This window comes from Choristoneura fumiferana, chromosome 16 (genome assembly GCF_025370935.1).
Source record: "Choristoneura fumiferana chromosome 16, NRCan_CFum_1, whole genome shotgun sequence".
Taxonomy (NCBI): domain Eukaryota; kingdom Metazoa; phylum Arthropoda; class Insecta; order Lepidoptera; family Tortricidae; genus Choristoneura; species Choristoneura fumiferana.
Genome location: NC_133487.1, coordinates 4,839,017 through 4,855,773, shown reverse-complemented (window position 1 = coordinate 4,855,773; position 16,757 = coordinate 4,839,017). Strand labels below are relative to the sequence as shown.

Genomic DNA, 16,757 nt, shown 5'->3' with positions numbered 1-16,757 from the left:
CCAACGCTTCGTCTTCCTGAGGGTATTTCCATTCCATCCCAGCCTATTTACGTCCCACTGCTAGGCACAGGCCTCCTCTCAGAATGCCTGGCCTAGAGGATAAATAATTTTCAAGAGTCTACCTATTTTCATTTCTAAAGATACAGCCCTGTGCCTGAGACAGACAGACAAAGAGTCTTAGCAACAGGATTCCGTCATCCCAATAACTAAACCGTCTTTCAGTTAAATCACTACAGTCCGACGAAAAAAATAAACTCAAGCTTAAAAGTATAACTGCGTAACACCACTTACCGAATGCGATAACTATAACACCCCCAATAAATCTTGGAATTACTTTCCTCTCGATTCTTATGGCTTGTGTAACACTTGAGGATTACTGTGTAGCAATGACATAACAGCTTTTACAGCTATTATAAAAGCCTTAATATCTTCTGAGATTTCCCGCCATAAGTTACCACGGTTCTTCAACCGGCTTAAATCTTAATCCTCTAGTGAAAGGTATCCTTTATAAGGCTGTGTAAAAAACAAGAGACACACAAGCCTTTTGTCATGTACCTATCCTAGAGTCAGGGATCTTCAAACACCTCTACTGCTTCTCCCAGAGACGTTGACTCACTGACCAGATCCTCAAGTTCTTCCATCTTCAATTTTTCGTGTGCATAATCGAAGCTACTGTCATCATCATCATCTCGACCTGTATACGTCCCACTGCTGTCACCTTTTTTACTTTTTTGTCTGTCTGTCTGTCCGTAATCAAATCTTGCAAGTTAAATTCGACCAACTTTCAGTAGTTGGATTGACTTGAAATTTGGTATACTTATGTGAATTGCGTGACAATACGATAATTTGGTAGTGACATTCTGGTAGTCCGGCCAGGATCATCCCCACAGGAAGGAACTCTTTAACGTTTAATGGCATCGACTTGAAATTTGGTATGCAAATGTAGTTTGGGTGACAATACAAGTACATCCAACAAAAAGTATAGTCAGCAAAAAAACTTGTATTAAAAATGATATTTTTACCAATTAAATTAAATCCACTCTGGGACCATTTGTTGTTCGTATATAATTTATAGCTATATCAAAATTAAAAATAATTATAAAATGTTTAAGTTTACAAATATTATACTTAATTCTTAACAAAAACTTATTTTTTGGATCTGTAACAACTTAATATTTTTTTTGTTTAAGTACTTTTCTTTACTCATTTTCTAGTTACTGTACCTACCTCATTGGCTTTTTACCTTCGCCGAATTGTTTGTACTTTCGGGTTGGTGTCGGTTCACGAGTCGCACTTGGAGACCCCTGTTCTAGCAGCCTGATAAGCATCGAGACAGGACAATCTAAAGCCCATATCCACGCCGCCACAGTGTAACGAATGGTTTCGACACACGTAAGCTATGCAGTGCAGTATATTTGTGTGTAGATACGAGAAAGGCTGGGATTGTACTGAAGTTAAAAGACGAGGAACAGTTGAGAAGTTGAGATAAGACCAGGCCTGGTGGAAACTCCACCTTTACATTGTTTACAAAGCGCTTGGCTTCACCTTTCATAACGTGAACAGTTAAGCATTAGAATAGAGTTCGCCTCCTCTGTCTGTTTTTCCGGACATTGACAATTAAGCTATTTAAGACCAGCGGGCTACTAGGTAAGTACACCTTGAATCTTGTTGATATATACTGAACATTTTAATTCTGTATTGGACATAGGCCTCCCCCATAGACCTCCAGTCGCTATCTCGTTGGTGGACGTCCTACGCTACGCTTGCTAAACCAAGCCAAAAGCTTGCCAAAAGCTTAACCAATATTATTCTGTTTAATGATGAATAAAAACTTGTTTTTTATTGTGAGAGGGAGGCAAACGAGCAAGCGGGTCATCTGATGGGAAATGATCACCACCGCCCAAGAGTACCAGCTACTCAAGGAGAGTCATTGATCCGTTGCCGGCCTTTTAAGAATGTATAAGCGCTTTTCTTGAAAGCCCCGATAGCATAGTTGTCCGGTAACACTACTGACGGAAGTTGAATCCACAATTTCACTGAACGTGGCAGGAAGTGCCTAAGGAAACGCAACAGTGCGTCGTATAGCGTCGATTTATAACATAAGTATAGGTTATCTAAGGATCACACTCTAGTCTATGAACAGCATCTGGCACATATCTAAGTAAGTATCACAATTGTACTTAAAATTTCCATGGGCCGATTCAGTGTTGCCACCTCAGATATTTTTCTTACCCTAACGTTATGCGAAATTACCCTAAATTAGGCACTTTTATTTCTTTTTACCCTAATTTTAAAAATAAAAACAAAGCAAATAAATGCGATTTGTTAATAAACTAATAGCAAAACTACTACACCGTTTCGAAACATTCTTGGAATGCATCCATAATAGTTTGGCTTCTATGTCATCTGCAGTATTTTTTTTTCTTGAAATCGTACATTTTATTCGAAATCTTTTACCCTAAATAATTTTCTACCCCAAAAAATGCCCTGTACGCGTAAAAATATCCTAAATTTAGGGTAAAGTACCCTAAGGTGGGATACTGGACCGCCTGCATAAGTCTTTAAGAATCTAGTAGAGCCCGATGCTACTCTCTAGAACTAGTTCAGTTGCCTAGATCCCCGATAAGCAAACGAAATATAGGACCGATCCGTAATCTCGGGTAAGGAGCAGCAACATATTGCCGTGTTTATGGCACCATTGGCACAATGGGTAATTACAGGACGTGGGCAAGACCCAGGGCCCACTTTTGAGGCTATCTCCCAATCTGAGAGCGCTAATAAGCCAGATTTGTGCCAACTTAGCGCTTAGCTCAGTTTTGTACTGGTTTAAACTGCGTTATTGTTACTTGACGCATGTTTATCGGCCATTGTTTAAAAATAATTTCATGGTAGTTACTTTAAATACAATATTAAGTTTACGAGTCTATGGAAAGTTCATGAAGTCATTATCTTAAGAAAAGGGCGAGTTTGCATAATGTGCCTAGGTAAGTAATACAGTTAATTCGCGAAGAAACAATTTAATAAGTAAAAGAAAACTAATACTTCAAGCCAGGTTTAATCCCACAGATAACAGCTAGGAGTTGTGAATCCGCGCTTTATACTGTTATTAGTATTACCTACAGCCATATAAAAGTTAGGTACAGTCACCAGCACCAATATCTGACACAACAAGCGTGCATAAATATCTGATACGACTCTATTTCTAGGGCCGGAAGGACGTGTCAGATATTTTTGCACGCTCCGCTTAGTAATATTAATGCTGGAGACTGTACTGGGAAGGAACATACCTACAATATATGTACTTCGATAATAAAAAAATACAATATCGCAAACAAAAAAAATATTTCTAACAATGCCGCCGGCTAACACCATAATAATACTTTATTTATACGTAAGTACCTCAATGTTTATTTCTGCATTTCCTTCCATGTCACACAGTCATAAACCCATATTTCCGTTGCGCATTATTTAGCTGTGACATTTCGCGTATATATCTCATAACAACTCGGCTTAGCTGTTTCTAGACTAGACTGCGATATAGTCTCGCCTTGGCATAACTAGATCTGCAACGTTAGTTGCAATAGTTATATCGCAAGGTACATTTGGAGTTCTGTGGTCGTATTTGATAGCAGAATCACGATATGGTAAGTGTAAAACTAATGCGAAGTATTAAATAATCGCATCTTATAATTTCAACTTGTATCAAGAACATTTTCGCAAAAAGAAGTCGAACATTTTAAAATGTACCCATTTTAAAATTCATGGATCGTTTATTCTCTACTACTACATTTTAATTTCATAAAGTTTAGTATACCGTAACTACATTAAGTTCTTATGGTTGCCTAGTAGTTGACTTTAGTACTCTTAAATGTTTACCAGCTCTTGGGCTATAATAACGAAAGCTAAAATCTGTCATATCTATCCATCTAATAACACAGTAGTGAATGACCTCAGCATGGAGATTCCCAGCATTGGGCGACATGAGAGAATCTGTTTGTATTAGAAAGTTTAGAAAATTAATCACAATAGATAGACGGAGCTGATTGCGATCCAAAGTAAAATGGTAATAGAGGCGATCTAGATTTCAGAAAGGGAGAGACATGAAAAACAAAGTGATGATCGCTTTAATTTTACTAATCGTACCTTCGGACGAAATTAGGTATTACCAAATGATGATGATGATGATGATGATTATCCTTATACTTGGCAAAATATATGCTGCAAGTATCTATGGAATTTACGGGCAGCGAAGTCTAAGATCTGACCTACTCTATCCTTTTGTCATCATAAAAATCTAGTAAAATCCAAATAAAAACTGGGAACTCTGGATGGGTATCACGTGAACTAAATGTTCGCAGAAAAACAGCGCCAGATTAATCATTAGGCACCTAGAATAGGTAATTGCCTGGGGCACATCGGTTATGGGCCCCACGTGCGCACAAATTGAAACTTTTTTCGATGCATGCTTTCAGTTGAGTTGATTGAGCTTGAACTTGAAAATAACAGGATGATCTTCAAACGGCTAACGAGGATTATTTTATATAAGAGGGTCCCGATAGTTGCATTGCCTAGAGGTCCCGACATGATTATTTCGACCCTTCAGAAACTTTTTGATGAAAACAAGGATTGCGTAAACTTATAGGTAGGTACATACTTTAATCCTCAATTTCATAGCTACTCGAATCACTAAAGCCGGTTGTGTTTGTTAAATACGAGTAGTTAGCTACTTACCTAGTTAGAGTAAGAAAAAACTGACTGCACTGAGCTCTCAAAACGATTGAGAGCTTTTGGAAGCGGAAACTAAAATACCAGCCAACCTGTTAAGAGCAATTTACACACTCCAAACTTTTATTTAAGTTCCGTAAAAATTAGGCGTTACTTGAACATTACCTGTTGACTTAAGTAACAGGTTCCTTATGAATGGGATCTTATTGTTTGTTAGCTTCTCTATTTTCTCTTTCAAAACCAAAGCTAACTGACGTACGTAGGTACTGATAGGTATTATATTACTGTTATAAGAGTAGCAATAACGTACTAACTGATTGGATTATAACACCTACTAAGCTTATTAAAACTGAACAACGTAACTATTGCAAAGGACTTACCTCACTAATAAAACGAAAAAAAAAACTAATCGCACTGTCGTTGACACGGATTCACTAACGGTGTCCACAAAACACGGCTGGACCAGTTCGTATCACTTTAAACTTGATATTACTCAAGTCAGATTCGCTTTACGTAAGTGATTATTTTTGTTTTCGATATAATACCGCCGAAGTTCAATAGAAGTCAAGCCGGCAGGTCGCACTTCTGTTCTGTCGTGGTTCTGTCGAAGCACCGCGTGCATTTCGACGGATGAAAGTGTAACCGAGGTTTTTGTTAGCGCTCTCTCGCTTCGGCACGGATGTGAGAGGAGTTCAGTTTATAGGCAAGCTCGGAGCGGTATTGCAACCGGACTATTCATAACTTTAATCAGGTTGTAGGAGTGTAAGGATACGCCCGAAGTGTCGTACCTGAACAAAATTAAAACGTTTTACTTTTACGTGCTTTTACTAAATAATATACCTCTTGAACCATGGGATTTATAGTGTTTTAGATGTTTCTCGAAAGCTCTTTAATCTTCGATGTTTAAAACCCATCCTATCCTACAGTCGCGCACATTCAACTTCGCAGCATTTGACTTATGATACGACTAGGTATTTTCAGCGCCGGCCCTGGGGTGGAGCAGAGAAGAGCGGTCACTCTAGGCGCCAGATGGCAAGGGATCTCAATTTCCAGTGCAAAATAAAAAAAAAACTTCTCGTTGCTCGTAAACTTCGTATATAAATACTGGATCTAGGCGCCATAGGTAATAGTAGATTGTACGAGAGCATAAAACGAGCCATTTTACCCAAGACGATCATATTAGCCACCCGAGCCGGCACGGCGAGGGTGGATTGAGTAGAGACGTAAAGGGGAAAATGAGTTTTGTTCGAGTTTTACTTTGCTTTTCACTTAGATTCCGAGGAAATGAAATTGTAACCGTGGAAACTCATGATCACCTTTAATTTTTCATGAATTATTATATAATTATATTATTAGTTTTTATGATTTGAATAATTTTTAGTTTTATTTTAATTTGTGGCTGTTGACACCTGATTACTCTGGTCATAGACATAGACGACGATTTTACTAACTATGCACTAGAGCATAAAAAGTCATTTTATGACGCCTAGATCCAGCATAAACACGAACTATACGAGCATGAGAAGTGAAAAACCGTCCAAGAGCGTGCGGACACGCCCGAAATAGGGTTCCGTAGCAATTACGAAAAAAATAAGTAATATTTTTCAAGGATTTCGTATCTTGTACGGAATATTTCAAGTTTAGGTATAATTTATACCTTAGGCTGCTATTTACTCTTAAACTACTAATAATTCTCGAGAAAACTTAACCGTTATATTTTTTCTTGTAAGTTTGATATACTTCTAACTTCCTGAATTTTGAAAATACAAACTGAAATATAGATGCACAGAAAAACCAGAAAAATAAGACCAACACTGGGAATCGAACCCAGGTCCTCGGTATTCCTTACCACGTCCTATAACGCTACACCACTGTTAGTCAACGACACAGATACGAATTTCCCCCATGCACCACATATCTCTCTCAGCTTGTTTGTGTCTTATTTAGCCACTTAAGCAGTGACGCTAGCGACATCTATACCGTAACCCTCATCGAGAAACTTTCGGCATTCCATTGGAACTAACCGCTCACCCGGACAAGAGATGTCGTTATTAAGCAATCAAATTAAGATCATCAATGTTAGTCTTATTTTTCTGGTTTTTCTGTGCATCTATATTTCAGTTTGTATTTTCAATTTAGGTTTTACGGGATGACTGTAAAAGTAAAAATTTGGAATTGAAATAAAAAATACAAAAAGATTCCAAAAAACCAATCCTGATTTTTTTCCACCCACCGGTTTAGATTTTAGAGGGGGAGACGCTCGATTTTAATGATAATTCGTACTTTAAAATTGAATATTTTGCAAACACATCACTGAATCGAAAAATCGTTATAGCAACCCAATAATGGTTTTAAAACACCTATCCAACGATACCCCACACTACAAGATTGGATGAGAAAAAGAAACCACCCTCACTTTACGTCTATGGCAGGTACCTACTCTAAAAAAAATTGTTTGAATTTTTTATTGTACCGTTTTGTCGGCATATTTTACATTATATATTCGTGCAAAATTACAGCTTTCTAGCATTGATAGTCCTTGAGCTAATCCTCTGTTATGATCAGCGCAATACGTGCCATTTTTCTTTGGTCAGAGGCTTCAATTTACTACCTAACTATAGGTAGTCATTCACGATGACGCGTACCGTGGTTCTTGTTACAATGTCATTAATGTCCAATATTGACAAAATCACGCGTCTTCGTGGATGGCCCAAGATATCCGCTTAAAAAATATATCAGCTTAAAAAATTAGGTAAGTAGTCAGAGACGTTAAAAAATAAAAGAGAATTGTATTGTTTATTTTTTATTTTCTTCCCATAGGTGGCAAGTACCAGAGCAGTGAGCACAACCTAACATTATGAAAATGGTAACTATTTTCAGGGATAACAACTCTGCTGAACAAACATTTTTGAAATTTTACAGCACTAGGTAAACTCTAAGGACCAAAACATAGAATTTACGTATACATAGATTTTACATTTCCGTATTTACTTCTATTTTTTATCTCTATTTTTACATACAAATGAAGAGGCGTGTCAAAATAATAGGTACATGCTTAGGTGCGTTAGCAATGCAAAACTTGATATCGGTTCCAATTTTTGACAAAGTTAATAAATCGTTAAGTTTAGGGAAGTTACGTAGATCGGTGCAGTTTTGAAGCCACAAGTGTAATCCCTGTACGGACTGCTCCTACCCCGGTCTATAAAATACTCTTTATTTCTAATGAATTTCAAGTTCGAAAAAGAAAATATTGTTTGATATGAGAGGTAAACAAATATGCATGTAACCAAGGCCAGTTGCTCAGCTATCGGTTACAAGCCGACTTGTTAGTCGAGAGCTCACATGCGGGGTATAAATAAAACCGCTACATATGACTACAGATTTTAAATGTTCACTAGAGTAAATAATCCAAAACGTCTCGGCACAACAGATCAGTTTCCTAAAACATTTATTTGGTTCTGAACATCACTCACCTAAAACATCCACTTCCCAAAATATCAGTTTGGGTCCGAAGATCACTTCCCCAAAAGTTCAGTCTTGAAATGGATCTTTTAAGATTTAGATTACCTATGTCTTCTCATATTTGAGTACAGGGTGACAGATGCTCTAGAATTCGGATATTGTGAATAACGGATTTTCTTACATTTGGACGTTTTAAAAAACTGACCTTTTGCACCAAAATGACCAAACAAACAAGTGTGGCTCTCGACTCAATATAACATTTGATGTTTTTATGAAAACAAATATTAATTCAACAATTCGCTGACTGTGAAAGTTTCGAATATTAAAATATCGATACATTATTGACGAAAAGCTCTTCCGCCACATTTCGCCGTGGCTTCTTAAGGTGTAATAAGTGATAAGGGGGACTCTAACTCGAACCATGAATCATAGGAAGTAAGTAGATTCGATGGACAAGTTACTAAGCCATGCTGTGCCAACTTTGTAATGTTAATTACATAGTTAGCACATCACGGCGGTAAGTTGGAAGTGGCATGGTGTTCGTGCAAAAAATTATGGCGTCCCCTATAGCCACTACCAACTTTTGTTGCCGACAATTCTTGTCAAACAACAAGCATCCTTAGGTGTTGCGGACATCGAGTTTCAAGTGCATAAGCACATTACATGAGATTACTATCTAATCAAACATAATATAATATGCAAACTTGACTCTATTTAACATTTTTTTGAGATTTTTAAACATTTTTTAATCAATGTATCTTTTAGCGAATATTAATAAGTACGATATGATATATAAACTTATGAAACAAAAAAAACTGTGATGGAATCATGAACTGTGACATAATAAAATGAATTAATTAGTTGAATGACTTTAAAAATACTCCACCAAACTAATGAATTAAGATATAAACAGATTATCTGAACTAAGTTGGTAGAGATACCTGAAATATACATTCAGTTCCGATGTAAATAACTCATGACGTGTATGTACACTTCAGATATAAAAACCAAACTATATAAAACAACAATACATACATAATAAAATGAAAAGACTACACATCAAATTCACGATAGTATACAATATATATACATTATTAGCGTCTCTAACGGAAATTTTGTAATGTTTTTTTTTCGTTATTTTCTCGTTTTCAGTTATTACAAACAAAAGTAAATCACACTACAAAAAATTATATAAAAACACGACATATAAAGTAGCAAAAATCTGCATGAACATTTAACTTTTATGAGATTGTTGGGCATGGTTTTTTAATGAAATAAATATAGTATGTGCGGAGCTGTGTATCGGGCTGGCGGGATCAACAGACAGAACAACAAAATAGGAAGTACACGAGTGTCCCCGCAGCTCGGTACACAGCGAGGGGCCGCAGCCTCCGCGATAAACGAAGATATACGAAAATATAACATGCACTTCTTATGCTTTACATAAACTATAATATAACAATTACGCCTATATGAACCGTTAGTTCATATTAGCTGTAAATTATGTTACAATTTACTGCCGTTGCTTATAACAGCCTAGCTCGGTGCTTTAAGTCGCCACACTTTCAAAAGGAAAAAGTCCTCTACTCTATTCCAGTCCAAATTGAGCTGAGGGTGTTATAAGAAGCGGCGGTAGAGAATCTTCTGTCCACTAGAGGGCGACAGTGTCGCCATCTCTGTCCTCCTCCGCTCGTTACGCTACGGGCGAGAGGGCACGCGGGCGCAGCCAGGCGGCCCGCGTCCACCCGCCGTACTAAGATTACATTATGCAGCTACTCAATAAAATCGCCGCGTATAACTTAGACATATGGACAAACCGCTAAAACAAACCCTCCTCCCACCAGTACGAAATAAACACGGACATAATCACCGCTTCGTTAACCAAAATGTTCCGATTTGAAATGAAAAAACAGAAAACAGTACAATTTCATTACCGTAAAACGTTAAAATTGAATTTAGATCGCCTGAAAACGTAAACGAAAAAATACTAACAAAAATAAAATACCTGCTTTACCTACACGTTATAATAACAATTTTAAACAATTTAGGACGATATTATTGTAAGAATTATATTAGAATCGTCCTGTGCTTGCTGTGGAATGCTCGCGCCCCACTCTGCGTTGCGCGAGCTACACTAATGACACTAATGAACAAACCAATATGTTCAACGTTGAACAAGGTGCAAAGGAAATTTAATGCCACAAAACGAGATATAAATTTAGTACACGACAATTACTTTAAACTAATCGCATATTTGAAATATCTTCCTCACATTAATCAATCCATACCAAATATTGTTGATCATGTCACTGTGACCGCGAGCATTCCACCAAGCAGCGCTACATCAATATGAAATCGCTATAAAGAAAATGTTCAACTAAAATTATGTTACATTACACGCCTTCCCGCAATATCTACAGTCATAAGATATGTTAGCAAATCTCTAGCCTTCTCTTGCAACACTGTCCCAAGTAACGAATAAGACTTCGCTAATCCTATTTTATTGCTAACTTCCCTCGCTTATACAACTCGAAAGCGATCAGAGTCAAGGACGACCCGACCTCGATCGAGGACGCGTCAAACTGCGCTCTCGCATATAATATTTAATAACTCTGAAATAACAATACACTTGATGAATGAATAAAGGCGATATATACACAGAATGTTGATGGTTTCGTTTTCGTTTGGAAACTGTTCTGTGACAGCGCCTCGACACGCCATCAACTCGAAGAGTAGTAATGCAAGTCAGTCGTAGGACCCTCACAAATACAATTTTAAAGTGAATCCTAGTTAGCGTAGTGATGTAATGTCGAGGCGATCAATATTTAAGAAAGAAATCACTTTGGGCTACAGACGACACTGCACTCAACGGGACAAATAACGTCATCACAGTCGAGCTTCCTACGGAACCACACGCAGCCGCGTCGAGACTCGACTCCCGCAACATTGCGCAAACAACGGCCGAACGTTAATGGGAAATTAATAATTATCGCAAGGTGAAGCGTTCGCCGTTCGTATGTTAGTGTAACTGTGGCGACGTGAAGGTTAAAAAAAATCCCAAGAACTGCACTCCTGAATGGGAGGTCGTATACGTGGTTGCGTTGGGTCGCGGCAGGCGAGTGGGGTGGTGTGATGTAGACATGGGTAATCTCGACTCTGAGAAGTAATTCACTAAATTCAGCTCCAATATCGGAACCGACCCCGCTTATCGACTCTAACTCCTTTATTAAATCCGGTTCTTACAAACGATCATATTATTATTATTAATTTGTTAAAATGACAAGGTACAAAAGTGATCACTTATTTATGATGTTGACTCCGAGGTAACAGTACTGATTAGTCATAAATGATATTTTTGAATCTGTGAGTTACTTCCGATTACCTATCCAATTTGACCCGATGTGTCATCATAATCATAAGCAAAGAATGCTTAGTCTGGTCGGAGGAGTTCGTGACTCTTCGGAGTCAATAAAATTTGAAAGGAGCCAATAAGGGATTCGGATCCGCGTGAGGATCTGAGTGCTTTGAATCTTCAGATTGAGATTGGCCCATGTCTAGTGGTGGCGATTAGCGCGTGAGCGGGCGGTCCTGCAGCGAGCAGCAAGCCAGGAAGCGCGCGTGCGGGTGGGAGCAGCGCGCGGCGGCGGCGCAGCGCAGCGCGGCCGAGTGCCGGCGCTTGCGGTCGGGCGGCGCGGGCGGCGCGGCGCGCCCGATGTCGCCCAGCAGCTGGTCCCAGTCGCGCGCGTCGTCGGGCGGCGCGGGCGCGGCCGGCCACGCGCACGCCTCGCACGCGCCGCCGCTGCTCCAGATGCTCTCCATGGCGCTCGGCCGCTTCTTCTTGGCGGCGCGGCCGCAGCCCCCGCACGGCGGCGACGCGGGCTCCGTCTGCGCGGCGGCGTCGCACTGCCGCAGCGGGAAGCGCAGCCGGAACGCCGGGTCGTCCAGGTCCGGGCAGCGCTGCGCGGCCGTGAGCCGCAGCCGACCGTAGTCGATGCCCTTGTCGCCGCGGTACTCGAGGTAGCGCTCGAGCGAGCCCTCGATGTAGAGGCCGCCTGACGCGCTGCGGTGGAACGCGACCTGGTCGAGCTCGCCGTGGATCGCGAACGTGTCCCCGTCGCGGTAGGGCGCGTCGCCGGGGTCGGGCTCGCGCCGGATAGGGCGGAAGTGCGTGCGCGCGGAGGTGAGCAGGTCCTCGGGCGCGCGCGGCGGCTCGGCGGCGGCGCGCGGCGCGGGCGTGGGGCGCGTGGTCGCGCGCCGCCGCGGCGGCACCTCCGCGAAACCGCTGCGGTCGCGGCTGTGGTTGATGGCGGCGAGCGAGCGCATGGCGCAGGCGACGGTTTCGGCGGCGTCGTAGATGTCGTCGGCCTCGTACAGCGAGAAGGGGTCGAGCGGCAGCGGCGGCTCCGGCTCCGCGATGTTGAGCGGCTTCAGCCGGTCGTGCAGCGCGTCTGCGAGGTGCGAGGGCGACTCGCGCCGCGCGTCCGCCGCGCCCGGCCACGCCGCGTCCGCGCCCCAGGCCAGCCCGCTGCCGGCGTGCTCCGCGGCGGCGAATAGCTTGTCCGAGGGCGAGGAGAGCAGGTCCTGGAAGTCGATGGGCAGCTCCTGGTAGTCGTCGTCGGGCGTGTCGTTGCGGTCGTCCCAGAGCGCCTCGATGCTGCGGTCGAACTTGGCCTCGAACTGGGCGTAGAGGTCGGAGTCGGGCGGCGGCGCGGGCGCGGGCCAGGCGGCCGGCAGCACCAGCGCCAGGTCCAGGTCCAGGTCGGGCACGGCGCGCGGCTCGTCGGTAACGGTGTTCTCGCAGGTGCCATAGCCCTCGTCCAGCGCCAGCGCGCGGATGAACTCCTTGACGGGGTCCTGCGCCTCCATGTCCCACACGCCCTCGTGCGTGACCCACTCCGGTAGACTCTCCTTGCTCTCGAAGGACCGGCTGTAGCTGTTGCACCGCTTCTTTCCGTTCTTCCGCTGGCCGTGATACGAGTTGCGGCGCTCCTTACCCGTGGAGAACTTCTTGTTTTTGGAATTCCATTCTTTCGAAATGATTGATAGTTCGCTTTGCATGTTGGATTTTAGATCTGTGTCAGTTTTGCGACACCAGGCTGGCGGGGGTAGATAGTACTGCAGGGGCGACTCTTGCCCTTTCTTCAGCGCCGGGAATGCAGCGTAATATCGACGGACAGCCTCTGTTTGATCGACAGAACAAGTGGGCATGCCTACTTGCAACAAGCTATCTTGTTCTGTGACTTCTTGAAATCTTGTGCACTGTTGATCAACAATGTTGTCAAGATTGTAATCCTGAAAATAATATAAATTACATGTTAAAAAAAAATTTCAGTAAATTTACTTGGCTTTATTAACAACTTCAAAAGCAGTATATAGGTAGACTCATTCACGATGACGCGTGCCGCGGTTCTTATTACAATGTCATTAATGGCGCGTCTTCATGGATGGCACTAGGTATACCAGTTGCAACAGATGTAAAAAACAATATAACTGATTACTGACACTAAAAGTGGCTGAGAAAGATATTATTCAAATTAACTGTGTTTTGTAGAATTATGATAGACTTTCTTTTAAAATATTTTCCTTATCTATTTGCTACATGTTTTTCTATCTAAAGTAATGTGGTGAAGATCTATTCTAAACTATTGTTATAATACTGGTACTGGGAACTACAAAGCATCTGGGCAAACAAATAAAATAATGTTAAAGTTGCAATGTAATGTATAACACAAAATGATGCATGGATAGATAGATAGATTAGGTACATAAATTAGATATGCGGCTCCATATAATGGAACAAATAGAACAAAGAAACAATACTCCCAAATAGTGTGCAATCAAACCAAGGGGAACAGCAGAAAGTGCTACCATTCCATAGGCAATAAAGAAGTATGCAATGTGCAAAAACATACCTGAATATTTAAGTAAAATAGTGCAAGTTTTGGTATCAAAACACAAACTATTAACGCACACTGCAACAAAACTTTGCCTATGGATGAACCAATACAATGCTTAAAGATACCAAACCGACCTTTTTGAAAGTATTCTTAACATTGTTAACCATCTTCACTACGTTCCAACCATTAAGGTTTCTTTCCAAAACTGAGCACTGCATATCCTCTTGATAGCAAAAAAAAGAATACAATGAGTTAAAATAAAATTCTCGCAGTTCATATAATTGGATATGTTTCCCCTTCATTATCATTTAGAAAAGAACTGTTAACTATTGTGCCATATTAATTAACTGCTCCACTACAACATTATTTAGGATAGCTATCCCCGCACATCAATCTGCATCCCATGGAAATTTTCCAGTTTTCCATAGCCAAATAGGCAATAATTAATATTGAAAATGTAGCTTTAAAACAAACAGCAAAAGAATAATTATAACTGGTACAGTAATTCTGATTATCCTTTTGGTACATACAAAATACAAACTAGTAAAACACAAAGTTTACCTCATCAATAGAAAAAAATTAAATAGGTACAGATAGAATCTGAATAATTATTAATTATTCAAACAATAATATTAGTGTGAAGTCACCTGAAATGAGCGAAACAAACTAAATATGTTTTTTTTCTATTTTTTTTTTTGAGGCTTAAGTGCACCTGTGTGACTACGCCAGCCTCATTGAACTAAATATGACGACATTCAAAACATCACGTTTTTATGCACATTTAAAAGTAAAAAACAGTAGCAAGAATCAACTTCAAATCAAAGGATGCAGTTCAAAATGAAAGAAACTTTGACATTATATAGTTTTAAAATGTATGATTGGTGATTTATTTCATGTTTGTTTCCTCATAGCACCCTGCATTATTGATCATTACGAACATACTATTATTAGGAATATTTATAATTTATTCTTCAATGAACAACTGTGAAAATACTACCCTCTCATAAGTTCTAGCAATTGTTACAATATGCTAGGTAAGGGTGGCATTGACAGCTCTAACTATTCATCAAGAGGTAGTAAAAAATGGATAACAAGTGTGGGTGCTCACCTGCGTGGCTTTTATAGGTATCAGATGAAGGAGTGCGGAGTCAGGTGGTCTTGGGAGGCAGGCCTGCAGGCACGCGCCTGGCTCTGTTTCTTGTGCTTACGCATCCTGCCCGGGATACTCTCTGTCGTAACTTAACACCATCTTAATGCTCAATAATCGAAGGTCCATTTTACAGTCGCCGTAGGCCGTGTGAAAAAAATCGATCCTTTAGAATACCTTCGTACTAATACATCATTAATTTCTTTGGTGTATTCTTTGCTTGCGGCTCGATTTTAGTGGCGGTTCCGCGTCTAATGCATGTGCAGTCGCATTGTCACTAGCTATTGTAGCAAATGACGCACGGGTGCACCCCCTTAATATCTGCAATACAAAACTCTTTATTTATTTTTGTGACAACACGTGATGTTTATTTACGTACAAAGGTCACTGGGATTTATCTGTACGATGAATAAAACCCATTACCGTCGGCCGTGCTAAATGGGTCGATGGCGCCAAAACGTCATGCACAAACCGAGGATAAGAACGAGTATGTACGTTGCGACTTTTAGCCGTCTCGCAACGTCACTTCCAAAGGCCATGATACCCGTTAATCAACAAAGCAAATCACGACAGGCACGTACCCTCTATTGTGATTACTTTTCACTGAGTCACAGTCACTTGAACGAGAGATACGATGCAATTTCACAAGAGGTGACAGTATTACATGATGCACTTTCACTAAGGACTAGCGACTTCCTTCGGTAGCGTCAGTAGGGAATTAACAATTTAACAGCTGTAAACAACCACAACTCACCTGTAATAGTATCTATGGGGTTAAATTAACATGATATATTTTATACACACACACCCCACATGAAAAAAAACATGGCAGCCGCGATAAGTGAGAGTCAAAAATGCTAATTTTTGCGCAACTCGTCAGAAAGATTGGAATATACAACTTATTAGCCAATCACAAAATCATGTTTCTATATGTTTTCCAAGATGGCCGACTTACAGCCCGTGACTACATCCTCTCGTCGTTTGTCATTGGTGGAAATACGACTCGAATTTGATTGGGTGATGGTAGTACGCAACAGCCAATAGTACAGTGGCTTTTAGACAGGATATGCATGTTTGGCATGCCATCTTTACCCGCGAAAATTTAGATTTTGGGTATATTTGTCATTCGGTGATTGGCCTCTTGAATAAGGACAAAGACTCGACCAAAACAAAATGTCCTAGCAAGGTCAATGATCTTAAACTTCTCTTTTGTCGAGTCGATTTATTAGCGAACACTTACTTAATCTTATCTCGTGTAAGGTACTTCGCATATAGGATTCCGTACCTTGAAAGGAAAACCGGTCAAGAGCGTGTCGGACACGTTCAAGATAGGGTTCCGTAGCCATTACCATTACAAAAAAATCCATACTTATATATCATAAATGCGAAAGGTATGTTTGTATGTTTGTCCGTCTTTCACGTCGAAACGGAGCGATAGAGATAGTTTATGGGCCCGAGAGTGACATACGCTACTTTTTATCCTGGAAAGTTTTTATCGGAGGACGCTCGATTTTAATGCAAATTTG

At 40.7% G+C, this 16,757-nt stretch overlaps 2 protein-coding genes across 4 annotated transcripts in view; both read right to left on the bottom strand.

Annotated features, from left to right (window-relative positions):
* Positions 1 to 5,338, bottom strand: part of LOC141436110 (uncharacterized) — a 114,617-nt gene extending 109,279 nt beyond the window's left edge. The window contains exon 1 of the mRNA XM_074098966.1: positions 5,106 to 5,338. The gene's annotated coding sequence lies outside the window, so the exon portion shown is untranslated. The remainder of the gene's footprint in view (positions 1 to 5,105) is intronic.
* A 2,174-nt stretch (positions 5,339 to 7,512) lies between these two features.
* On the bottom strand, positions 7,513 to 16,157 carry LOC141435967 (uncharacterized). Of its 3 annotated transcripts, none has more exons than XM_074098781.1 (4): positions 15,986 to 16,157; positions 15,193 to 15,552; positions 14,219 to 14,307; positions 7,513 to 13,479 (listed from the first exon to the last, which is right to left on the bottom strand). In XM_074098781.1, exons 3-4 carry the CDS (start codon positions 14,300 to 14,302, stop codon positions 11,755 to 11,757), a joined length of 1,809 nt encoding a protein of 602 aa, XP_073954882.1. In that variant the 5' UTR covers positions 14,303 to 14,307; positions 15,193 to 15,552; positions 15,986 to 16,157; the 3' UTR covers positions 7,513 to 11,754. The 3 variants fall into 3 exon arrangements, with proteins under 3 accessions (XP_073954882.1, XP_073954883.1, XP_073954884.1); XM_074098782.1 differs by lacking the exon at positions 15,986 to 16,157 and adding an exon at positions 15,655 to 15,918; XM_074098783.1 differs by lacking the exon at positions 14,219 to 14,307 and having other exon boundaries at positions 15,986 to 16,154.
* Between the last annotated feature and the right edge of the window lie 600 nt (positions 16,158 to 16,757).